Consider the following 27495-nt stretch of genomic DNA (forward strand, 5'->3'; position numbering starts at 1 on the left):
CATTTGAAAATCTGCAAACAAAGCAACAAGCTTCATCTCTCTCACATATAAGGATCACTTGCTCTTGGGTGTGATAGTGTTGCCAGAAAAGTACCAATCAAACCCAGATGAGACAGTTCAAAGGAAAGTACTCTGAGCTATCCTGCAAGATTGTATATATATATATATATATATATATATATATATATATATATATATATATATATATATATATATATATATATATATATATATATATATATATATGTGTGTATATGTATTGTTATGGCCATGGGTACCGAGTGTATTATAAGGGGGGGGGAGGGGTTAATCCCCATTTCTCCTCTGAAGAACCGGACCTGGGGCCACCACTCACAATTAACTTCGTGGTACGGTGGGATGCTTAACAACCACGAATGCCAATCAGTTATCCACGAGTTCCAGTGTCCACCATATAATTTGCCGTTTAACTCGAGATCACGTGGCCTCCTGAATGGGGAACACACCCTCGGTGATGCACCAATCTTATCTTGATTAGATCTTAAGTAAAGTGGCTGAGTGTTTTCCGCTGGTGCACGCCGACTATGACAGGTTAATTAGTTTGGGAACTACCTCCCAGTCTATCGAGATTCGGACAATGCTGGATCAATAGAAGGAAATGACAAGCATGGACAGGTTGAAACATCAACAATGAATTTATGATTAAGAAAAATAAATAAAAATAACTTTTCATTTCCTTGTGGTATAAATGGATGAATTCAAATCAATCAAAATAATCTCAAACAAATAAAGAATTCAACAAGCATTTATAGAAAAATAGACAAAGAACAGATGTTTATCACTGTGCCTTACTTAACAATTAAACACTAGACATGGGTACCCACAGATCATTCAGGGAGAAAAGAAATCTGGTCTCGGCTTACTAAGGCAGAAGTCGTCGTGCATCAAATAAAATGACCCAAAATACGTGAGCGTGCCTTGGTCCACTGCCAGCACCCTGCTTCACCATGCACCCACCCGTAAACAGGCTCGAACACCAATCAACATCACATCGTCACTCCCAGGAACCAGGAACACCAATAATCAGGTACGCCAAGAGCCAGGTACCGAGCAGAACCAGCAGGAATGGTCCAACTGTCACCAGCCGTCAGGAGCTATCAGAAGCTGTAACCAATGGTCAGGAGCTGTAACCAGTGGGAAGGAGCTGTAACCAATGGTCAGGAGCTGTAAGGAACTGTCAGGAGCTGTCACCAATGGTCAGGAGCTGTCACCAACCATCAAGAAGGTGTTCCTCCCATCCTTTTAATAGGTGACCAATCTGGGTGGAGCCTCAAGCAGACTTCAGCCAAATCCAGCTTGCCTATTGGCGCATCGCTGCACATGACCTCCAACCATCAACCCCCGCGATCATTCCTTCCCCGCCATCAAACAAGACATAACTCCCAACCAACACTGGCCTGGCTCATGACGCCATGTTCGGGGCACTGGATGAATGTCAGAAAGCAGTCATTTGCCAGAATTACTGAGCGAAAACGTGAAGTGCTCACAAAACGTCAATGGCAACCATCACCTCCCCGTTCAGCCTAACATGAACAAGAGCCAGCCATCGTGAATAGAGCTGCGAAACGGGCGTCAAACATTGATGGAAAAAGGGGGATGTCTAACGTCGATGAAAGAGAAGGGGGTGTCGAACGTCGATGGAAAAAGGTGGTTGCTTGAGGTAAATGATCCATAGCCATGTCTGATCGTCAGAATAATATGTCCAGAAAACGCTTGTGGTGTGTTTAATCAAAGGCCCTGTAAGTCCAAAGTGTAAATAAATCATCCATTTCCAAGCCAATGCATCCTGATGAAAAGGGGTAGAATGAGTCTCCGTTGGGCTAATGGCTATCTATCGTGTGCACGGACGGTAAATATTGCTCATGCAGAAACGAAAACGAACATAAAATCATACGTCATGAACGTGGCATAAAGAGGAAAAGTCATAAACGTGGCATAAAGAGGAAAATGAAACCCGTACCCCATAAGAAAGACAGGGCATCCATTCTCTACCCTTCTCCAACGCATCAGAGTCATGATCCCACCAGACAAGGGGATGGGTCGATTCTGAACATGCATTTTCGGAAATAACTGTCTGAGGACCTGGATGTTGTGTGCATTAGTCGGAGCCGATCCTGAAATCCATAACAATACATATAATAGGCGAATGAACTATCTGTCTGTCTGTTCCACCCTGAAACCCCAATACGCTCCTCGGAGAGAAAAAAATACAGTAAAAGCTGCTTCAAATTTATCCTACAGAAAATTGTATTTTTTTCAATCCAACAACAACAAAAAATTAAACTAAGCAGTGTATAGGCAACATACCGCTGCCTCGATGACTTCCGAGTTTTTTTTCTTCTTCTTTCCTGTGAAGACACATATAACCTCCAATATTTGAGCACTTTCAACCAGTTCAAGAATAAAAGCCATCCTGTTTTTATATCATGGTGTTGTTACCACTGGCTTCTGCGAGTCAGTAGTTTTTACCACTGGCTTCTGTTAGTCAGTAGTTATTAACTCATGTTATCTTGCTCTTCCGTATGTAAACCTGAGTTGGTGACAGCAGCAAATATCAAATGTTTGAGAATAATTGTTTCGAAGTTTTTTGGAAACATCATTATGATGCTTCCTGAGAGTTGTTTCAAAATTATATAATTTTGTTAACTTGTTTTAGGGAGTTAGAAAACTTGACCAAAGTTAAACTTCTCCTGCAGAAAGCGGTCCCAACCATGGTGGATGCACTTTGTGGCTCTATAGTTTCGAGCAGCGTCCTCTTCCATCCTTACCCACAATGTTATACGATGGCATGTCGACTGTGAGGAACAAAGATTTGTCACATTGAAAACTAACGCGGCAGGGATGTAGCAAAGGCGTCCGCTTATAGTTTTCCGCTTCCTCCTCAAATGTTTCCTCCCCCTTACAAATTTTACAAATTTCAGAGACAGGCAGATGTGAAATGGGAATTGGTCTGTTGACAGAAACACAATGGCTAAGAGGGACTGCTGAAACCTTTCCTTAGTTATTCCTTTACGCACATCAGTGTTGGTGATAGTGGGATTGTGTGGCACAATGAATGCAATATGTGGTTTAGGCTTCTTCTTTTTTAACGTCCGTCACGGAAGGTGGATGGAAGTTATGTTTTCACCCCTGTCTGTCTGTCTGTCTGTCCGGTTGTTTGTCTGCCTGTGAGCAGGATATCTTAAAAAGTTGCGGACAGATTTGGATGAAATTTGTTGGAGAGGTTGGGTGTGTGACAAGGACAAATTCATTAGATTTTGATGAAGATCTGGATGTGGATACGAGAATTTTTTTTAAGTGATTCTTCACCATCAATAGATCTGTCTAAAAATGATAGCTAATGTAGTTGCTGAGTTTACTGTCACAGGAAAACATTCAATTGTAGTAATGGATGATTACGGAAGAAACTTGGAGGACAGGTTGGGTGTGTGTCAAGAACAAATCGGTTCAATTTTTGTGAATATCCGGATCTGGATCCGAGAATTTCTTTAATTTACGAAGTGATTCTTCACCATTGAGAGGTGGGGCCAAAACGATATACAGCAGGATATTTCAAAAAGTTGCGGATGGATTATGACAAAACTTGGTGGATGAGTTGGTTAGATAACAAGAACAAGCTGATTAGATTTTGGTTCAGGTCTGGATTCAGATCCAACCTATCAGTGGGACACTAAATGTAAACTGTTCAGCCTGGCGGAAGTAAGCGCTCCACTGAGTGCCTTTATAGTTGTATTAATTCATGAAGCCACTGAAAGTTGCTTGATTATTGTTGACGACATTGGTTGCTGTTGTTGAGGATGGACATACCTGTTCTAAGAAGGGGTTCAGTCCATACAAAGCTACCTGCAGATTGAGTCCAGAGTTCAATCAGCTCAGCTATGAGGAGCGCCTCTGGGAGACACAGCTTTTACATAAGTAAGGAAGTGATTATGAGGGGATCTCACTGAGATGTTTAAGGTAATGAAGGGGAGAGATAAAATCGAGATATGATTTTTTTTTCCCCCAGCATTGGCAGCAACAGGACTGTAGGGCATAGCTTGAGAGTGAAGAGGAGATAGTTAGGACAGAAGCAAAGATATGCTGAGCCATTTATTCCCATGCAACAGTCTTCCTGGGATGATAGTCACTGCAGGACCAGTAAATAGATTTTAAATATAATTAGAAAAACAGCTTCGAGCAATATAGGATTGAGGGTACAGGAATGTGGACAGAAATAGTGGGTCGACTGTAACCTGATTTGTGCCATCTGTGGGTGTGTTTGGCTGTTGTGCTGATGGGATATTGAGTTGCCCTGATCATTCAAGGCAAAGTGAATGCGACATCTTTGTTCATTCAACCGTTCAACATCTTTGTTCATCCAACTGCCCACATCTTCTCCAATTTTCTTTCTTAAAATTGATAAAAAGCAGTTTTTACAGAAAACAATAAATAAATAAACAAATAATTAAATAAGAAAACCCCTCACGTCCACTATGCGTGACGGGCAGTATCTCATCTGTTATATACATCCTCTCCCTATCCTCTCAATATTCCTATTCCACTTCTCATTTCCATCCTCTCACCCAATTAAATGTGAGATGTTATTTCATCAATTCATCCTAGGTCACCATAATTTTTCCTTTGAGTTTTCCAAGGGAGCCACGTGAATAAATAGACAGCTCATCCAACACCTGACCCCATGCTGTCTTGAGGTATAAGGCCATGTGTGGGGTCGACGAGCGACAAATTTGATTGTTTGAGATGACGTAAAATGCCGTAATATTTTGTCCAAGCACTGCTAAATAGAGAGGATTTGAAAGTGCCAAAAAGACGATTTGTATCCTGCACTATTCAAGTATATAATTCAATTGAAATAAAACAAAGACTGGAAAGGCTGTAGAAAAGAAATTTCCAGAGTTTATCACCGTTGATGCAGTGTCTTATTCACCGCCTTATTTAACACATTACAGCAGTTATCTGTGCCCGTTGTTTGTGTCCTTTATGACGTCCTTAAAAACAATGTTTCCTGTTTGGAAAGATTTTCAATGTTGTTTGATTGCCCGACAGGCAGACGGAGTAAAAAATATTATCTTACTCTCCCCTCTTTGCATGCTCGCTCAGGCCAAACTCAGAGCCAAAGTACCGCAAAACTACAGGATCGTTTTCCGGTTCATGTTTTGATTCGTGTTCAAAATATAACATTCAATTGAGACTGAGTTGTTCCTTGATCATCAACTCACGTTTGCAGACAGACGGAGAGATAGAAGTGAACCAATTGCTTAACCCCACTTTTCGCTTCGCGCACACAGGATAACTACGAAAGGCTTTGTCCTTCCTGCATGAAAAAATTAGAATTAAACACGGATATGTACATCAACTTAGTTAGTGTGTATGTGAAGAAAATGGGTGGAAAGAGAGTTTTAAAGAGAATCGAGAAGGTGTTCCATGCCATGTCTGCTTCAATTCTGTGCCATGTACACAATGAGTGCATTTGTGCTGAATCTCATACTTTGTGCAATAATGGCTCCAGTGATACCAGCCGTGCGTGATTTTGGTTTTTGACAGTTTATAGGTCATGTGAGCAGAAAAGGTTGAAAGAAGATTGAAGAATGGCGAGAGAATAAATGGGGGTGTATGAAACATTAACGTGTGGGGTGAGGTGGGGGGGGGCGTCCAAAATTAACCAAATTTTTCATATTTGTTATGAAGTAGAGTCGAAGATAGCCTCAAACTGTCCAAAGGTTATACACTTCAGTGCATGGTATGTGGTCCAGGTTGTAACTGCCACCTGCCACCAAAATCCTCCTTATTTTATAAGTTGTTAAAGAACCAAACTCAGAAGCATAATGGTTAAAGCATCTGCCATGAGCTTGGGAGGACAGAGGTTCAAACCCAACTCCCGACTGTGGCAGAGTCATACCAAAGACTTTAAAAATGCTACGAGCTGCTTTTTGCTTGATGCTCAGCATTTTGAAGAAGGATAGAGCATTTGTGAACAACCATAGGTTGGCAATCATAGCGCAGGCTTGATGTGCCGAATGGCCTCCTCCTGCGTTGAAGCTCCTTGTAAGAGAACTCATATTACTAAATGAAGGCTTTGTGCTGAGAAAGATTGTAATAAATAAATAAATAAATCATTTGGCTATGGAACAGGGATGTAAAACAAATGCATGCCTGGCAGTAGACCATGTGTGTGGCAGACATTGAGAACATTGGGAGGCATGGCACATCGGATTCTGGGATTGAGAGCGGAATCAAGGAGCCGGATGTGTCATTACCTGGGATACAGGTACGGTGCAAACCACACACGTTTTGATCCTTACACACTGCACACAATACTTTACTTCTTTTACACTACACCAGTCCTGCATGCAACAGCCATAAGAAGGTGGGCTCACAAGTTTTTATTCCTCCTTTAAAAAGTTTTCTCCTGACCATGAAGCAAAACTTTGCACAGATCACCGTCCTTTGCTCTTCAGTGCCGCACATTCTTCCGAGCAGTGGGCGAGTTTCTTGAAGCCATTGCAATAGAAGTCATATTGTTGATTGTGAAAAATTTTTTAAAGTCAAAAAGTCTTCACTGACCCTCATAAACTGGATTTATCAGGTTCCACCCTCAATCTTGCACTTGCTCTGTTAACCTACATCACTTGTACCTCTGTCTCTCACACACACACACACACACACACACACACACACACACACACACACACACACACACACACACACACACACACACACACACACACACACACACACACACACACACACACACACACACACACACACACACACACACACACACACACTCTGTTCCCGCATCCACCACTCGACTGCACCACACCCAGAATGCACAATCTTCTCCACTCTTCATAGAAGGACACTGCGGCATCTTTAACGTCTGCAGAACCAAGATAGACGGTTCAAAGTGGAGCTTCCTATCTCTTGACCAAGCAGATCACAGCGAAACATACAATTGCATCTTTCACTTTCTCTTATGCCTCCATCCTCAGATTATATTCACAAAAATGTACACAATTAATTTCCTCAACTTTCAGTTCCTATATAAACATTTCTCCAAATCCACATTTTATTTTCCTCCCTGTTTCTCAATCATCTATTTCTCAGTTGATTTCCCTCTCATACTCCCCCCCCCCCACCTCCTTATACACAAATCAGCATCTGCCTTGTTGTGATGATAACAGGTTGCCTTATTTCTGGAAACTTCCAGAAATTTATGGAAACTTTTATTATGGAAATAAATTTATGCCACCCAAGGTGGGCAGAGGTTATGTTTTCACCCCTGTCTGTTTATCTCTCTGTCTCTGTTTGTCTGTGAACTGGATATCTTAAAAAGTTGTGGACAGATTCAGCCGAAATTAGGTGAACACGTTGGGTGTGTGACAAGGACGAAATGAAGAGATTTCGTTAAGATCCGGATCCGGATCCGACGATTAGAATCTTTTTAAAGTGATTCTTCACCATTCAGAGATCAGGCCAAAAAAAACTATGTATGAGCACGAAGTCTCAAAAAGTTGTGAACAAATTCGGACAAAACTTGGTGGACACGCTGGGTGTGTGACAAGAAAGAATTGATTCTGTTTTGGTGAAGATCCCAATCTGGATCTGAATACGAGAATTGTTTAATTTTTAAAGTGATTCTTCACCATTGAGGGATCAGGCCAAAAATGATTTCATACTGTATCGCATGATGTTTCAAAACTGGAATTGGCCCGATATGTTCTCATGGATCAGGCCTTGCGTCGCAGAGGTTTGCACTCCACCGAGTACCCTTATAGTTTATCCCTGTAACCACACTATGAATATAGCCCATCATATTAAAACACTTGTGTTTTCTGCTCAAACTTAAGTCGTGTTTTTTTTTACATTTTAAGACCACTTCTGAAATTTAAAAAGTGTGAATCAAGCAAATCATTTGGCAAGAAACTCACCAGGAGCGAAACAGCAGAGAATCTTCAATAAGTTGCATTTTCTCTTTTGTATTTATTCGAGGCTACTATGAATAGGCATCAAACGATATGATGATCTTTATGTATTTTCCTGTCCAAATGAATGGGTGATGATGAGGCCGAAACACTAGATCTGTTGCTTTGACATCGCAGACATGTCGTTGGCCTCTGGTTTTTTACCACCTCTGCTCAGGTATTGCTCCTTCTGCTCTCTCATTCCTCCGATCTTCCCGATGTACTCCTGGATGCATGGATTCTTACAGTAACCCCATTCTGGTTAAACTCCTAAAATCCAGGTGACTGCACACCTCAACTCTTTTGTTCATTGCTTATCCCATGTGCGGAACCATCTTCCAGAGACTGTTCAATCCCGATTTGTCCCAAATTATTATATGACCTGTTACTTCGGCATGGATAAATACAAATAAAAACAGAGAAACGTTTTGTTAACATCTCGGCGGGATAGCCAAGAAGGACACACACTCCCTCTGAGCTGTCTTGCCTGGGTTTGAATCCCAGTCCAGCTAAAAACTGTCAGCCCGGTGAGTCACAGGTTGTGTGATTCTTCAATGTGTTTGCTGTTAAACTGGATGTCAAATCTGCCGGAATCCCCCCTCCCATCTATCTCCCCTCTCTCTCTCTCACTCTCTCTCTCTCTCTCTCTCTCTCTCTCTCTCTCTCTCTCTCTCTCTCTCTCTCTCTCTCTCTCTCTCTGTCTCTCCCCTCACCCACCCCTAACTCACTCTCCCTCCCACCCCTAACACTCTCCCTTGCACCCCACCCCTCTCCCTTTCTCCCCTCTCCCTGTCTCACCCCTCTCCGTCACCCCCCCCATCCCTTACCCACTCCTCCACCCCTCTCTCTGCCACTCCTCTTCCTCTCCCACCCTGGTCCCTCACCCTCTCGCTCTCTCTCTCTCTCTCTCTCTCTCTCTCTCTCTCTCTCTCTCGCTCTCTCTCTCTCTCTCTCTCTCTCCCCCTGCTTTTCCACCCCCCTTCCTCTGTTAAGGGGACTGTTAAGGACTGACAGTTTAGATTTGAATTTGCCAAGTAGGTAGCATGGGGTTTTCAATGCTCATGCCTGGTTTTATATAGAACCCCGTGGCTAAAGAGAAAATGTTGCTGTTTGGGCATGTTTAATCACCCCTCCCTTCCCCTTCCCTCACCCTGCCTCCCCACCCCTTGTACAGCCTTTCCCCCGACATGCTGACTTCCCCCCCCCCCCCATCGTGCTGACTTCCCCCTCCTCGTGCTGCCTGTCCTCCATGTGTGTATATATATATACATATATATATATACACATACACACACACACACACACACACACACACACACACACACACACACACACACACACACACACACACACACACACACACACACACACACACACACGACAATTCCAGATCTGTATCACTTCCCATATTACGACTGTATTTTGTAAATGCACATCTTCACATAATGAAATGTCCTCATTAAAGTAAATACAAACTGGAACAATTGTTTCTGACAACATTTCCTGGTATTCCTTCAGGAAAACCATCACTCAGGCCGAAAGAAACAAAGGAGAATGGCCGACGTCGGACACCAAGCCAAAGATGACTTCTCTTCCATCAACTGGATCTCCCACGACTTGGCATCTCAGCCTCAGGTTTCCAACATTGTCAAGTAGCGAGTGCCGTTCAGCACCTTGTACCATTTTCTCGTCGATTCATCTCCTGGATTCCATTGTGGGACTAAGATCATTAATGTCTTCACTTTAGTTCCTCTGCTTGACCCCAATGGAAAATCTTACATTTTAACCTCTGATAACGCTGAATCCATAATAGCTCACACCTGGATGCCCCAAATGTCCAAGCGGTTGTATTTGACTTTATTCTACAACCAATGGTCAGTGACCACCTTTAAATCACAGTTGGAGGACTTGTGGAAATGAAGAAAATCTGCACTAAACATTATCACCACATTATGGGTTGAAATAAATATAATCCTGATGATAATTCATAGTCCAGTGTTTGTTTGTCACACGACTCCGACAGTTCTGGGCTGATTAGATCCAGACTTGGAACGGAGGATCAGCATGACCCCAATTGATGTATGGGGTTTTTTTTTTAATCTTTGCCGGTGGTCTTGGTGGTGGAGGGGGAGGACGCAAATTATCTATGTAAATGTGTATCATGTGACATCATGTAGTGCCACCTCCAGGTGTGGGAGGGCATTACAAATCTCCATCATTCACAGCACTGTACACACATGTGCAGAGACTTTTTTTGTGCAGCCTGTGCACTGCTGGTTGCATCATTGGTAAGGGCTGATGCGGTGCCCCGATTGGCTGTACACGAGAAGGATGACAGACTGAGTCAACCCCACCTGGTGTTAGTTAATTCAGCCACCGACGTGGCTCAAAACTCAGGGCCCAAGGATCCCAAGCCAGCCACTCCAACCGCTAAGCCAATGCTGAGCTTTCCAGTGCTGTGAGGTGTTTTGAATGATCAGCAGTAGGTATGTTTTTGCTTCATGCACGTAACCTGGTTTATTTTTTTGTTTGCCTATACATAACTGTCAGTTACTTATACACCGCCCAAATGGGGGGGGGCGTCATAAGAACGTGTTGTATGTTCGGAACAATATCTCCCATAGGATAGGTAATCTGACAGTAGTTATAATTAAAAGTCCCAAATTGATTTTTTTTAGCTGCGTTTCGTGAATTCTTCTTCTTCTTCTTCTTCTTCTTCTTCTTCTTCTTCTTCTTCTTCTTCTTCTTCTTCTTCTTCTTCTTCTTCTTCTTCTTCTTCTTCTTCTTCTAAAACCTTTAGGACTCGGCTCTTTTATTTTCAAGATCCGGATCTCCTTAAATACTAAATACTTGTACACATCCTCACATTGAGGGTTCCTTTTGAGAGCGTCTATCATGAACTTTTAAATATATTCGGACATTTGCTTTAAAGTTTCGAAAAGTTCATGTTACTATTTAAAGATTATTCCATTGAATGTGTTGTAATTTCGTAAATACACGATTTTCTCGTCATGAACGAGGAGCCTCCATGACGGGTCTCGCTATTGGCTCCATCAAGGCACGTGACGAAATATCGGAAGTTGTTGTTGTTATTGCCTTTTGGGACTCGGCTCTTGGACACATTTGTCCTTGTTTTTATCATGGAATGACTATGGAAGGAATAAAAGTGTAAAACAAATCGACCCGTGGGTCAAAATGAAGGTTTTTGACAATGTTGATGTGTTTCTGCTGGTTTTTCCAAGAATTTTAACTTTATTTCACCAGGAAGTTGATCAATGTGCCTTTGATTGTCCACGTGGTTGTTGTGTTCGGGTTAGTTGACCTTGAGACACGGTGTTCACAATCAAGAGTGCTTCGTGAAGTTCCTGAATCCGTATTACACGATACGAGTTCATCGAGATGATGAACAGTATATGCATTCCAGATTAATCAATCGTCATCGTCGTCATTGCATCACACTGTGGAATCTTCACCATCCACCAACCACTGGTGCTGTAACATGGGTCATCCGGCTTAACGTCTTTCCGAAGGATGGCACACGCATTGATGCTCTGTCCTGCATACGAAACACCAGTATGGTAGTTTAGAGGTGGGTCGGAATTTGGACCCAGGCGACAGACACAACTCAGAGGTGAGCAGGACCGGATTTACTTGCTTGTGGGCCCCAGGCCAAACCTTATCAGTGCCCCCCCCCCAAATGTTTTACATATATATATATATATATATATATATATATATATATATATATATATATACATATACATATACATATACATATACATATATATATATATATATATATATATATATATACATACATATATACATATACATATACATATACATATATATATATATACATATACATATATATATATATATATATATATATATATATATATATATATATATATATATATATATATACATATACATATACATATACATATATATATATATATATATATATATATATGTATATATACATACATATATACATATACATATACATATACATATACATATACATATACATATACATATACATATACATATATATATATATATATATATATATATATATATATATATATATATATATATATATATATATATATATTGGGTCGTAGATCAAGTCGGAAAAAAAAAATTCGAAAAATTTTTTTTTTGATTAAAAACTTTTTTTTGATCCATCTTTTTATTACCCTTATTTGTTGGTCGTGGTGTCGGTCTGTTGGGTAGTTCATCTAGTCGAATTTTTTTTTCTTTTTTGAGATTTGTACGACCCTTATCAGTATTTAAAATGGCGATTTCAGTGAATACAATGGCGATTTTGATGAAACTTGGCTGGTGGGTTCATACCATGACCTTGTGTGCAAATGAGAACCGTTGCTATGGACACCACCGTTGCCTAGCAACGGGACTTTGAAATTTTTGAAAAATCATAAAAAATTAATTTTTTCGAAAATCAAAAATCGGGCCATGAGCGACTGTGGGCAGTACATTCAGCCATGTTGTCAAAAATGTCCAGCCGGATCCTATGAAAACTGTCGGAGAAGATAGACTTTGAATGAACCCTGGTCGAAAACAATAAAAAATAACGAAGTTCGTTATATCTCAGAGACTATGAGTCAGATATACATGAAACTGGTATGGAAGGTTCATGGTATGTTCTAGTTATGTGTGAGAAAGAACCGTTGCTAGGACCCCTCCGTTGCCTCACAACGGCCGAAAAACCTCTAAATGTGGGGGTATTTTAACGAAAAAACAATCTGCAGCATTAACCCTTGAAGCTAGAATCATGAATTTTCTTGTGCTTAATCCTCAGGTCATTCCCCATCGAACGGGCCCATCGCGTCAGGTTCTATTTGACTACCCATGTCAGTCAACTACCCATGTCCGCCTACCAGCTTGTCCGTGTGTGTGTTTGTCAGGGGTTTTTGACCCCCTTGCAGTTGTTCGATTTTGATGAAATTTGGGTGGTAGGACCAATTTATGACCTCATTGTGCCGCGTAGGGACTGGTTGCTAACGCCCCTTTTGGTTGCCTAGCAACGGGACTTTTTAAATTTTTTGAAAAATCATAAAAATTAATTTTTTCGAAAATCAAAAATCGGGCCATGAGCAACTGTGGCAGTATATTCAGCCATATTGTCAAAAATTTCCAGCCAGATCCTATGAAAACTGTCGGAGAAGATAGACTTTGAATGAACCCTGGTTGAAAACAATAAAAAACGGAGTTCGTTATATCTCAGAGACGATGAGTCAGATATACATGAAACTGGTATGGTAAGTTCATGGTATGTCCTAGTTATGTGTGAGAAAGAACCGTTGCTATGGACCCCTCCAATGCCTAGCAATGTCCGTAAAACCTCTAAAGGTGGGGGTATTTTAATGAAAAAAACAAACTGCAGCATTAATCCTTGAAGCTGGAATCATGAATTTTCTTGTGCTTGATCCTCAGATCATTCCCCATTGAACGGGCCCATCGTGTCAGGTTCTACTGGGTAGTCGACTATCCATGTCCGCCTACCGGCTTGTGTATATATATATATATATATATATATATATATATATATATATATATATATATATATATATATATATATATATATATATATATATATATATATATATATATATATATATATCGCAATATTGTATTGTAAAAAAAAAAAGAATTACAACATAATGTAACACATCAATAATTTTTAATCAAATTAGTTCCATATCAAGTACATCAAAGTAAATCAAGTTCCATATCATGTAATCTTTCACATAGGAATAATGGAAAAATACAATGAAACTGAAGCATAATAAATTACAATGAAATACAATGCATACAATGCATAATAAAAAGCATACAATGAAACCGATCAGAGACCCACAAGTCCCCGGTGGGCCCCCAGTTACTGGTGGGCCTTAGGCCAATGGCCTATGTTGTTTATTGGAGAATCCGGCCCTGGAGGTGAGTATGTATTCCTCCAGTCTAGGCTATCATCCAAAGCCCTTGCATCCCACCGAAACGGCTGAACTCAAAACCATTAGACGAATTAGAGAATTTGTCATGATTTATTTTTAATAATTTTCCATAGATAACATAAAAGATGTAGTTTTCAATGTGGCGGTTTCTTTTTCTCAGGCAATCCCGACTCTTTTTCAAGGTGCACAGAATCAGTTTTAAGATTATTTTTTTTTGATGTGATAATATTGATTTGTAAGTACCGTTATAAACAAATAACTTAACGTGTTTTTAAATTCTAATAATTTTTTGAGGCGTTAAAGTTAAAAATAAATAAATGTTTTTTTTTTTTAACCTGGTTGGTACCACCCCGAAAAATTCCAGAAAACCGCTACGGTCGTGACGACATCTGCGTGACGTCATCAACTGAATGATAGTCTCTGCATGAAAGGATAATGGCCGCACAACTCGCTTCAGACTTGTCAGAAAGTGAATTTGATGAAGAATTTTCTGATCAAGATCCTCAGATTATGACGACAGTCAAAATCATTGTGTCGAAGGTGCTGCTCTCAGCACCAAGCTATAAACTGTCACCCTGGTGTTTCACATGCCATTCTGGCATGTGGGCATCAATGTGCGCACCTACAATTGGGTGAACATTAAGCCGGAGGATTCGTCTACCAAGTACCGGTCCTTGATGGATGTTAAACATCCCACAACGTCTTTCACGAAGAGTAGGCAAGATTATCACCAGCAACCTGAACAAACTAGAAAACTCCTGCCAAATCACCTTCAGTGTAGTTAGTGGAGGTCTTGCCAGCCAGTTCATGAAAGGCTTTGGCCAAAAACTTTCCCTAGCCAACCCCATAAGAAGGAGTGAATAATTATGGTTGACGCTTCCCCTTTCTTGCATTACATCATTTCAACTGAATTAAATATTTTGATTACTGTGGAACATGAATCAGAAAATGAATGAAAAATCATGAACCTGCAGTTTAGTAATACTTTGGTTCTGAATTAGGCAAAGTGTACGGAATCTTGTCCTGATCACGCATGCTCACAGAGGAGAAAGGTAATTCTTTTCATCTGTCTGCCTGTCTTGTAGTCAAACAAAATTTAAAATCATTCCAAATAGGAGACTTACTGTTTTTAGTGACATCATAAAGGACACAAGCAACAGGCCTGAATAACTAATTTAACGGGATGAATAAGATTGTGTAAAAAACGGTGCATCAATGGTGGTGAACATCTGAAAAAAAATAGTTTTTTGTTGTTCCTCCAGCATTTAAAACATTTGTTTCATTTCAGGTGAATTGCATACTTTAACATTAGAACACAAATCGCCTTGTTGGCACTTCCAAAAACTTCCAGTTTAGCTGTACTTGGACAAAGTATTACACCATTTTACACCATCTCGAACAATCAAATTTTCCGCTTGCGCTCTCAGTATTGGGAAATATTGAGATTCAGGAAAAATCGTGGCTCGTAGGAGACACAGATCATGCTCAGAAATTCAAAGCAAGAGTTTAAAAGACCCTTCCCATGTCCTTTTTCTCAATACTGTACTGTGCTGGGTGAAGTGTTCTGTGAACTCAATCATGGGAAAAAGTTTCAACAAAGCACGCAAAGCACAATCATGGTATCATTTTCAAAGGAGGCCATAAATAACATGACCACTCACAAACGGAATATTAAGACATTTGTTGTTATTGCAGAGGTCAGATTTAAGATGACTTCAGAACTATAATTATACTGAAGAAGCAATCCAAAATGTTTGAAAAGTTAGTTCATTCCTCATTCCTTCAAAGATTAATTATTATTTCTTCCAGTGGATAATACAGACAAACCTGTGTTTCATGTCACTATAACAACTATTATCAGGACCCTTCCTGTTTAATAAGGGTGGCCTCAGCATTTTCCATTGGCTGGCAGGATAGTCTCGATCTAGAGGTATGCACACTCGCCGAAAACAGTTTCCTTAATAAACTTGAGACTCAGTTAAGTTCGTTTTTAGCTCATAATCAATAGGTTTTAACCTTGCTTATCTTTGGGTTAGATGTGAACAGGCATCCTTCCGAAAATTCATGGACTGGTATTTGTTTGTGTGTTTATTTGTGTGTTTGTTGCACGACGACTCCTATCAGTTCGAGACTGATTATATCCAGACTTGCTACACAGGATCAGCATGACCCCATGAAGTATGTAGTGGTGTGCTTATCGTTTCTGGTGGTCTTGAGGATGGGGGTGGGAGGGAGGGGGAGGACACAAATTTTATATGTAAATGTGTATCGTGTAGCACCGCCTCTAGGTGGGGGGAGGTATTACAAGTTTCCACCATTTACAGAACAGTATTCCTGTCCTCACATTGTCCAGTGCAGTGAGGTGCTTTGAATTATAAACAGTAGGTATGTTTTTGCTTCATGCACATAACCTGGGTTTTAGTTTTTGCCTGCACAGAGCTATCAGTTGCCTTATACATCACCCAAAATAAAGTTGTGTGTCAGAAGAACATGTTGTATGCTTGTCAGAAGAACAGAAAAACGTGTTTTATATCAGATGAACAGGGTGGGTACTCTGCTAGTAATATGATAAAAGAAGAGAATAAATATTTCAAATTTATTCACTTATGACCAGAAACAATTTTTTTCTTTCCTAATATTCCCGCTTCAATATGAGAAGACAAAGAGACTTCAGTGATGAAGAAGCAAAAAATTAACACAAGAAAAATCAAGACTGAGCATTAAACAATGCAGAGCTTCACTTTAGAATGTATGTGCATGTGTGTGTATATACATATATATATATATATATATATATATATATATATATATATATATATATATATATATATATATATATATATATATATATATATATATATATATATATATATAGAATGATTGATCTATATTACCAGAGATCTAAATGCGGACTCACACACTCACCCATTCATTGACACACATACCGGTTACAATGGCCTCTCCGATTCCTTCGGCAATTGACGAGGCTACAATGAAGAACTAATAGGATTGGCTAAAGTAGCTTGCACTTTAGGGAGTGTTTTTACATGATTGCTTGCATTTTATAACAAACTGAGCAAGTACGTATTCAAGGAGTTAGGAAACACGTTCCTCATCATTTTAGGAATTGATTATAGTTCACGAAACAGGATCGCTGGTTGCTCTTTCAGAGTCAAAGGATCCATGGCATTTTCATAACAGTCCTGAGCCAGTCCACTCAGGTCTGGCAGGAGAGAAGAATCCATTACAGGCTGTTGGAGAAGACAGAAAACAGGGACGTCATAGGATAATAAATGAATAAACAGGGCAGAATATTGTCCATCAACATTCATCCGGGCAGCAATTATTGAAGGAGAGAGTGAATGTGTACAAGTTCCTTGGGAATTTGGACACTAAATGAGTTTCTGGATGTAGACAAGATGTTCTAAGAATGCATCTTTGGGTCCTTTAATGATAATCCATTTTGGGTTTAGTCAATCATCAGTGTGGCCATTTCGCTTCAAGGAAAATACGTTTGCACTTCACATCGTTGTGAGGAAAAACAAGTGGTATTAAACAGTAAGTCAGTGGCATTGTGACTACATTATTCTCTCTGAGTCTGGGATGTCGGCAATACATTTCTGACCCTGGATGAACCATGCCATAGACGAACTGCTCCCTCATTTGACACTCAGGATTTGGAGTATAGAGAATGAATAAACCCCATGGGTGAACATTTCACAAGTGGGGGAGGGGGTGGATTTGACCTCAATCCCCATGGACTAAGGAGAGAAAATTTACGTCACAATATTGAGTCGCTGGCACCAATAGTGCACCAGGAAGTGATGTCACTTACCTCAAGGTCACTGGCTATATTTGTCTGAAGCCATGTCTGGTGCTGATTCATGTCTCATGTCTCTGTCTGCATGTGTGTATGTGATTTGTGTAATGGCTCCATGAGAGTAGGGTAAATATACTGATTCTGGCTCACTTTTCCCCAATGTTAAGTGAATGGGGATTCTCAGCGATTCATATTTTTTTCCCGAAAAAATAAACCTCCTTTTTATCCCAACCTGTTGAATTCTCTGCTGTTAATATATCTAAAACAAACAAGTGAATGGAGATTTTAATAGCCTTCCCTTTTAACCGAGGAGCACTTTTTTCAAATAACCAATGCATATTGTTTAGCTCACTCATTGAACCTATAAAGATTTGTTCATTCTCAAATTCCTTCAATAGTTTAATTTTCTTTGCACAATAATCCCCATCTTAAATATTTAAAAATAAAACATTTGAATTTTTATATTTTTCAAGATAGCCCTTTTGTGTCATTATGAAATGATCAACTTCTCTCAATGTTCTTGTTTGACGACCTCCTGAGTTGCATATCATTTTGAGATTGTAGTAAATTATTTTTCCATTGTTCAATTGATAACCATCAAAGTTTTCAGTCCATTCAAGGATATTTATTTTTTTCTTTACATCCTCTAACTTACTAGTTTTTAAATTGATTCGCTTATTTGTTTTATTTACCTTTGTTTTAGTTATTTTTTCAATAAGACTTGTTTGATATTTTTCACATTCATTATGTTTTCCATTTATATACCAAGACTGAGATTTTCTCCACTCCTTAGTTTGATTAATACTTGGTTCGACCATTTATATATTGTTAAAAAGGCGGCGGTAGCCCTTAAAAACTCCAACCAATATTCTATTGAGTTAAAACTTGTATCCATATGGAACACAATCTATTCTATATACTCTATGATTAAATATTCACTCTATAATACAATACCCATATGGAACGCAATCTATTCCATTATCTAAAATAAATCTCTTATCATCAAAGGCTCCTAATGCCTTTTTATTTACCTCTTCACTATATATCTTATATTTATAACTTCTTATTGTATTCATTTTCCTATATTCTTCTTTCTTATTCATCAAACAATTATAATAATTTCTAAAAGTATTTGATTTCTTCATTACATATTTCTTTATTCCCTTTAACCTTTTATCAATCTGATCACCAAACTTATAAGCATATGCCTTTGCTCTCAATGCAATAAACTCACTCATTAATTTTCCACCCAACTCATCCTTAAACTTACCAATAACGTTCTCATTCTATTTTGAAAATAACTCACTCTTCTTACTAAAATTACTTGCATCATATACTCCAATATTTTTTTTCGTATCTTTGTAAACATCATCAGTTTTTATATCGAGGATAAAACTATTAGTGTCCATATACAACAATGAAACATTTTCACCATACTCTTTCTTTAAGTTATTATACAAATAATCATGCATCAATATCTTTGAAAAATCAAGAACTGCTGTTCCAATATAAATTGGTTTATCCATTACAATACTTTCCTTTTCCATATGAATAGCAGAAAAGTTCTCTGAAAAAACCTCTTCTCTCTCAAAACTTGGTTTATTTATCAATCTAGAAACTTCTTTCCAAGATGTTGTAAATCTAATGTTTTGCCTGTTTCTAACATTCTCCATTGTCTTTCCAAAGACAGCATTATTCATCAATTTATAGAATTCCCCTTCAAATTTTACTTTTGTATTTGTTCTTATATCTGTATTGAATTAAATATCCTTTTTCATCCAAGGACTTTGTTTAAATTTTAAAACTATATGAATTTTATCTACTCTCAATCTTTCTCCCAAAAACTGTTTAAAGCTTGTCTGATGCAAAACATATCCCTCTTTATCATAGATGTTGTTAATAACTTTTCTGTTGATTTACTTTTAATATTAAAACTTTTATGATTTTATAAAACTTTTAATCACTTAACCATTCTTTCTTTTGCGTTTCTTTCTCACATGCAAAAGGAAGGTCTTTATGCTTATTATGAAGATCACTCGGGTACCTCAAATCAACTTCAAAATAATAACCTTCTTCTTCCTCATTCAATTCCTCTTGAGAAGAAATAACAATTCCATCAAAACCTTTTCATAATCCTTTTCTTCCACGAACACTAATTTACCATAAGGCAGAGATTGATATATTGCTCATCCATACAAATTATTAGCATCAAAATACATCAAATAATTACTATCTTTTTCACTATCATAATTTGGAAGATATTTATTATTTGCTTTAGCATATCTTTTTGAACATACTTGTGATATTCCACCTCTCTTGGACTTCTCACTCATCAAAAGCATGTCTACATCACTGATTAAATCTACATCTTGTTCTCTCATTTTCAACATTGCACTCCAAGCTAAACCAGGAGTTGTGAAATAGTGGGCAGGATCGAATCCATAACAATTTTTATTTTGACAGAGTGATCTAAAAACTTCAAACACATCAGCTAACAATAAAACATCTGTTTTTAGATATAAATCATGATATTCTCCAAGGTTCTTTATCTTAAATAGTTTCCAAATTTCTTGTGCGTGTTTACATTCCTTATCACTTATCTCTTCTTCATATAGGTTATTATAGAAACTTTCTTTTGAAGGAAGTTGTGTTTCTTTAAATCTCAAAAATGAATCCATATAATCATAAGGATAAATTCCCTTACTTGTAAGAATTTTCTCTTTACTTCGAATTTCATTCCTTGTTTGAATTTCCTCTCCAGTTAGAATTCTCTCTTCAATCAGAATTTCATCTTTAATCAGAATTTCCTCTTTAGTTAGAATTTCATTCAATGTTCGAATTTTCTTTATAATTAGAATTTCATCTTCAGTTAGAATTTCTTCATTAATTTCCTCATTAATTAGAATTTCCTCTTTACTTTGAATTCCCTCTTTAATCTGAATTTCCTCTTTAGTTGGAATTTCCTCTTTTGGAAAGAATGAATTAAGATTTGGAAAAGAGCCAGTGGAGCTTAGATTTGATGCTCGGTAGGCTAGTGGTGTTCTCATAAACTTGTAAGAATCGAGAGACCTAATACGAGTTAAAAGTTTTGTGAATATCATTTTTGTAAATGAAATATACTTTTGACTTGTGTTTGTTATGGCAGAAATATTCCCTGGTGTTTTTGAAAGTTCATTTATAAATAGATGTGTATCATAGTTGGCGCTGTTGTGAAGAAAGACTGGAATAAAAGAAGGAAATTTACATTTAAGATTACAACAGGAATGAGCGGGACCTCTATATTTACCAGTAAGATGACAATGATCCCTAACTTTGACCTCTCCCTCAATTTCCTCCTCACAAATATGGCAGATATTGTTCTTTCTAAATTCTAATTTTTCTTCTTCGGTTAATTTGATCGGTTCATTTGTTTCTTTCATTAATTTAGTTCGTCTTATACAATCCTTTTCTAATCGTTTTACAAACTCTTGTGAAGCTTTTTTTCCACTATAATGTTCAAGTTTATTATACTTTTCTCCAACAGATGATTTGATATAATAACAGAAACCACAAGGAATATGTTTTTGATATTTATTTGAATATGATTCTTTTGGTTTAGGAGAAGCAGTATTTATCTTTTTAAGGATACATTAAAAATCAGCATATATCACAAATGGGTGCATGATAGATTTATTATAATCTTCAAAACAAATCTTTTCATCAGGTTTAGACATTGTAATTACAGCTGATTTATAATAACTACAATATTTTGAATGTTATTCTAATCATTCTTTTGTATGAAATGAAATAAGACATCGCGTACAAGGATATATTTTGTTTGCTGTTCTGAATACCTGAGAAGATATTAATCTTGATAAATTATTGATGTATGTATAATGCGAATTCTTTCCAACACTAAAATATAAAAGATCAATGTGTGTTTCTTCATTTCTCTCTGTAATCTTTAATACCTGAACTTCATTCTCTCAAGTTAATCCATATACATTCATAGAAAGATTATTCTTTTTCTCAAATTTAGGAATATCTGTTAGTGGCATTGGGAATTTAAAATCTTTAATGTCCAAGGTATTCTCATATTTCATATATTGTTTACTCTCTCTCTGAATTACAATTTGGTGGATGTAACTGAGCAAGAACAGACCAGAGAAAACATTTATTATCATTGTTCTTAATATTAACACCTGCCGTCTTTAGTTTTATTTCTTTTGGTAATTCAATATAAGAAGAAGCTTTAAGAGGGTCTGATTTTGGAATGTGTATATCTAAAAAGATGATTTAAAAAAATATTAAATCCACTTCCTACCACTGTATTATCAACATCCTCCTCTTGTCTTGATAGTTCTTCATCAACCCCACTATTCAGAAAATCTTGAAATTATGTTATAGAATGACGATCTGTTCTCATATAAGGAGTTTGTTCTTCATCTTGTCTTTTCATATTCATTTTCATTCCCATATACAACTTTAAAGTTTTCATTTCTTTTAATGTCTTTTTAATAACTTTTTCAACATCAGGTTTCACTATTTCAATTGATTCAGCTATTGATGATGGACCGGGTTCTCCAAATTGAAAAATCCTTATTTTAATATGATTCTTAAAAGCTCCATCAATGTTTTCAATATAATAGTCTCCCTTGACTTTAAACTCATTCTTCTTGTGTTTTTGTGATTGAAAGTGATTCTTATAACTACTCTTCAAAACATCCTTTGAGCAGATATCACAATGTTTTGTTGCCAACTCAAGAGGAGATATTTGATGAAATAGAACAAAATGTGTGTTTGATGGTTTGAAGGTGTTTTTTATAAAATTTATATTCATGAATACAAACATCGCAGTACGTTGTATTCACCATATTTATAGAATAAAACTTTGCTTAAACTAAAATTTTCTTGATGAAAATTTCGTTTAATTTATAGGTGAATCTGTGCTTAAAACCATTTTATCCAATAACTTTTTTCACTTAATAAATACAATGTTTCAAGACACAAAAGACAAGTTTCAATCAATCTCTTCATTTGTTAAAGATACTGAGAAATATGTCAAGGATGTAAAATTGAACAAAGATAAATATAACAACTATCAGATAAAAACAATTATGGTAAATAATACGAGTTCTTCAATTTCTTTCAGTGGAAAGGCTTTTAGTATATCTGGAAGAACATGAATTAAAGTATCTCTAACAAAAGTTTCTCCTCTCCTTCTGGCAATATATTCAAAACTAGAAAAAGCAATGAAACAAGAAAAAGTTTCAAAAAATAAAAACCTTATGGATGAAGCTTTAGAAAGAAAAGATAAGACCATCTGTAATATGCAAGGAGAAATTTGTATCTTTTTCAACTACCCTAAAGATGTAAATGCTGATGAAATAAAGGATGTTAATATATCAGGTGAAATGACATTTCATTCAGTAGTAGCTAAGGATCATTTTAAAATTACCTTTAACATAAAAAACGTTGTAGTTGAATCTGTTAATGAAAAAAATAATATAGATATAGATGGTAATGTTTTTTTCTACTAATTAAATATGAGTCATTCTTCAACTGAAGATTGTGAAGATTATGAGAGTGATTATGATACCGAGAGTTTGTGTTCAAACGACAGTTATGATACTGAGAGTTTGTGTTCAAACGATAGTTATGAAAGTAGTTTTATAGATGATTCTGAAAGTGTCGAAGATGATACCGAAGATGAATTTCAGTTTGAGTAAAGTTTTACTTTATAAATATGCTAGATTTTGAGCCTCTTGAATTCCCTGATTCTCCATATGACAAATTTGAGAATTGTCCTGCATGTGAAAGACGGGGATTAAACACAGAGTGAAAAGCCTATAAACAATGTATATTCTGTGATTATCGTCTAATTAATGATAATAAAAAATATAAAAAGGAATATAATTATTTTAGATTTACATAAAAATGAATTACTTTACAAGATTGATGAGAGAAATGAATGTAAAGCATGAGGGTGATAAAACACATTTCCTTACATGGGAAGAAACTGAAAGTATTAGAGAAATGTTCAAAGGATTGTTGTTATATATTATTCATGGATGTGATTTTCAGGGAAATATCAACACAATATATTGTATAAATAAAATAATGGATAATCTTGAAATTAAACCTGAACTTAGGATAATATATAGAGTTTCTAACAAAGCCAACAATAAATTAAATAACCTGTTTTCCAAATAAATAAATGAATGATTTTTTTACCCATTTGGGAAAATCAGATAAAATTTAACAACCATAAAAATCTTCCAAATTCATTAATATGTCTCATAGTTGGTTCAAGTGGATGTGGAAAAACCTGCTTACTTTTGAAGATGCTCCTGACTCCCAACTTTTTAGATGATGATAATTTAATAATTTTCACAAAGTCAAGTTTTCAACCTGAGTATCAACTACTCTCACAAGGTTTTAATGCTGGTCTTCAAAAAGAAGATATAATCGGTTTATTTAAACTTCAAAAAAACCTAAATGATTATGACATTGAAGATATAATACAACTATTTTGTGATACACAGAGATGTAAAAAGAATTCAAAACCGATAAGTTGTATTCTTTGTGATAATACGGATGATATACCGTCTCCCCAAGATTTGGATAAATCAAAAAAGAACCTCGTTATCTTTGATGATTGTATTAATGAGAGAAACCAAACGGTAATGGACAGCTACTACACAAGAAGGAGGCATTCTTCTTGTAATTGTATTTATCTTAGTGAATCATACTTTCAACTTCCTCGTCGTTCCATCAGAAACAATGCTAATACCTTTATTTTATTCAAGTTAAATTCAATAGATATAAACAATTTTTGGAGAGATAATTGTTCTACATTATGTAGTAAAAAGGAATTTGGGGATTACATGAAGCACACAACTGAAAAATATTAATATATTGTTGTGAAACAAGATGAGATATTAAGGGATATATTTTTTGTTTTATAAACAATTGCAAATATAAATGACAACTATTTTTATAAATCTTGTGGGTAAATCTCCTTCTGGAAAAAACTATCATAAATCAAGGTTCTTGTATAGTATAGTACAAATGAGAATATTGTAAATTTACTTAAAAAACACCCCGTGATACGCATTGTATCAACAACAACTAGAGCAATATGACCTGGAGAAGTAAAAGGTGAAAATTATCACTATATTTCAGTGGAGGAACATATGCGATTGAGGAATGAAGGTCAAATATTTGAGGAGGTTTTTTTGGTACAAAAAATATTCACATTGTAAGAGTGAGTTAAAGAAACTAAAATCTGGTGGTCTTGGGAGACTAGAAACTAATCCAGAAGGAATGAGACAAATTATTAAAAATCTGAGTGGTAATGGGGTTAAGATTTTATCATTCGGTTTTGATGTGGATGAAGTACTCAACGCAGACATATGAAAAGCAGAGATGCAAGTATTAGTGAAAAAGAAATTACAACTCGTATTAATGTTAATAAAGAATTTGATGAAATATTTAAAGAAAAGGATTTAAAGAAAAGCCTGGTGTTGGCGTAGTGGTTAGGGTAACGACTTGGGATCCAAAAGGTGCTGAGTGCAAGCCCCGTTGGCCACTTTAATTAATACACATCAGGAGGTTGACTCAGCCTTTTATCCTTCTGAGGTCAGCGAAGTGAGTACCAGTGTACTGGGCCCGGTGTATGCCCCGGTTAGAATAGGTGTAACATATCCCTGTGTCATAAGAGGCGACCAGGGTTGCGTCAGGAAGGGCATCCGGCACAAAACCTGTGCCAAATCATTATGCAGATCATAACGGGTGATCCGATGTGGTGACCCCTAACGGGAGCAGCGAAAGAAGAAGAAGATTTAAAGAAAAGGATTTATTTGAACACATTTACTTCGATGATGAAGAAAAGGAAAATTTCCCTGTTGATCTTTACAATTCATTAAATTATATTTTCCAATAAATAAATGGATGCGAAAGAAAGAGCAAGAAGATTAAAGGAACATCAAGAGTTGGTTTCAAAAGTTGTAAAACAACAGGAAGACATAAAGACGAAACGCAGACAGAAACTAACGGGCGAAGAAGCATTTGAAAGAAAACAAGAGAAATTTTTTAAACCACTTTTAAAAACTTCCCAAGAAAAAATTATAGGTGTTTCCACATATCCCACAGTAGAAAATACTCCTAAAAAACTTCAAATATTAAAAGATTTCAGTCAAATGACAAGAGGAAGAATTAGAGCATTTCGGAGAATTAGAATATGATGATGAATATTTATTTCAAGTTGAACAAGGTTCAACTGTGAGGGATGAATCAAAGTATATTGATAAACCATTGGATATGAAAAATAATGATGATAGAGTACATATTGATCTGCTGAACACTCTTAATTATAGGGTTAGTATTTCTGGTAAAAGTAGGAAGAATGAGAATGAGAAGGAGAAACACATTATTCAGTCTTTAAGTATCCTTGGTTCAGGTGTTAGTTTTCTTCCAAATGACCCATCACAATTATTTAATAGACTGCTATTGTTGTTTGGTAGTAAGAAGGCTGGAAATAACAATTGTTTTAATGAAGCATCAGCCATTTTGGACCACTTGATGAACATGAAAATAATGAATAAATACCAATATAAAGACATTTTATCTCGTATTAAATAAGATGAGAAGCACAATGCTTCGTTTCAATATCACAACAAGCGACCACACATCTTCATTTCCATACCCACTACAACTTGACACAACAAAAGAATATGAGGCATCTTTATTGTCCATGGAAACTTCTAATACCTTATTTAATATAACCGAGAAAAATGACAAGTTTAGTTATAATCCGGGAAGTGGATACAAAACGATAACAATTTCACCCGGAGCATATGAGATTTCTCTAATATCTTCCGAAATTGTTCGTCTTATATTATGAAAGAACAGGGTGATGAACCAAAAAATATTGTTAGAGATATTCAAAAACATACTTCAAAATCAATGATTAAACTTAAAAATAACTACAAGGTTGATTTCACAATTGATAATTCATTAAGAGAGTTATTGGGTTTCTCCTCAAAAAAGATTGAAACTAATGGGACGTTTTACAGTGATAATGTCATTCAAATATCCTCAGGAATAAATTCGGGATCAATTCACTGTGATTTGATTGATGGTGCTTATAATGATGGAATAAGAACAAATACAATATTTTCATTCAGCGTTTACTCAACCCCAATTGGTTATAAATTCAATATGGAACCCAAAATTTGGTTTATCTCCCTGTGTCAGGAAAAACCATACACAGAGTAAATTTTAGGATAACCGACCAAGATAATCGTATGATTTATTTTAATGGAGAAGTTATATCCATCAGAATTCACCTACGTGAAGTTTTCCAATAAATAAATACGAAGGTTATTGTGAGGAAACATGAGTTGGGAAAATATAAAATAATTATAGGGGATGGGATGTTCCTTTCCCCATACTACAAGGGTGAAGGTATGTATCTAGGTCGAGGATACTATAAACCGAAGAAACAAAGGGGTGTCAGACATCAATTTAGAGGAGATGGGATAATTGATACTCTAATGGGTATCGGTTCAACTATTCTTAAACATAAACACCTAATTGGTTCAACTGCTTCTGCTGTGGAAAATGTAGGAGGTGCTGTTAAGAGCATAAAAGATGCCCAAAAGGAATCTCATAAATTACAAGCAATAAAAGAAATTAAGAAAAGCAAAAC

The 27495-nt window shown here is 36.7% G+C and overlaps 2 protein-coding genes across 7 annotated transcripts in view; one reads left to right on the forward strand and one right to left on the reverse strand.

The window, feature by feature from the left end:
* LOC147027056 (ethanolamine-phosphate phospho-lyase-like) overlaps nucleotides 1-11185 on the forward strand; it is a 46587-nt gene extending 35402 nt beyond the window's left edge. For 3 of the 6 annotated variants that reach the window (XM_085883190.1, XM_085883186.1, XM_085883187.1), the window contains 2 exons: nucleotides 6219-6307; nucleotides 9522-11185. In XM_085883190.1, the coding sequence (XP_085739316.1) occupies nucleotides 6219-6307; nucleotides 9522-9659 (227 nt within the window). In that variant the 3' untranslated portion in view covers nucleotides 9660-11185. Of the gene's footprint in view, nucleotides 1-6202; nucleotides 6308-7375; nucleotides 9267-9521 lie in introns of those variants that run through there. The other 3 variants (XR_015058657.1, XM_085883188.1, XM_085883189.1) reach the window with 3 other exon arrangements.
* Nucleotides 11186-16881: 5696 nt separating this feature from the next.
* The window catches only part of LOC147027057 (uncharacterized), a 70840-nt gene continuing 60226 nt past the window's right edge, over nucleotides 16882-27495 (reverse strand). Inside the window, exon 9 of the mRNA XM_085883185.1 lies at nucleotides 16882-17235. Coding sequence (XP_085739311.1) covers nucleotides 17116-17235 — 120 coding nt within the window. The 3' untranslated portion in view covers nucleotides 16882-17115. The remainder of the gene's footprint in view (nucleotides 17236-27495) is intronic.

The sequence above is a fragment of the Eptatretus burgeri genome, chromosome 5 (assembly GCF_056783735.1).
Source record: "Eptatretus burgeri isolate ZD-2024b chromosome 5, Ebu_testis_v1, whole genome shotgun sequence".
NCBI classification, from domain to species: Eukaryota; Metazoa; Chordata; class Myxini; order Myxiniformes; family Myxinidae; genus Eptatretus; species Eptatretus burgeri.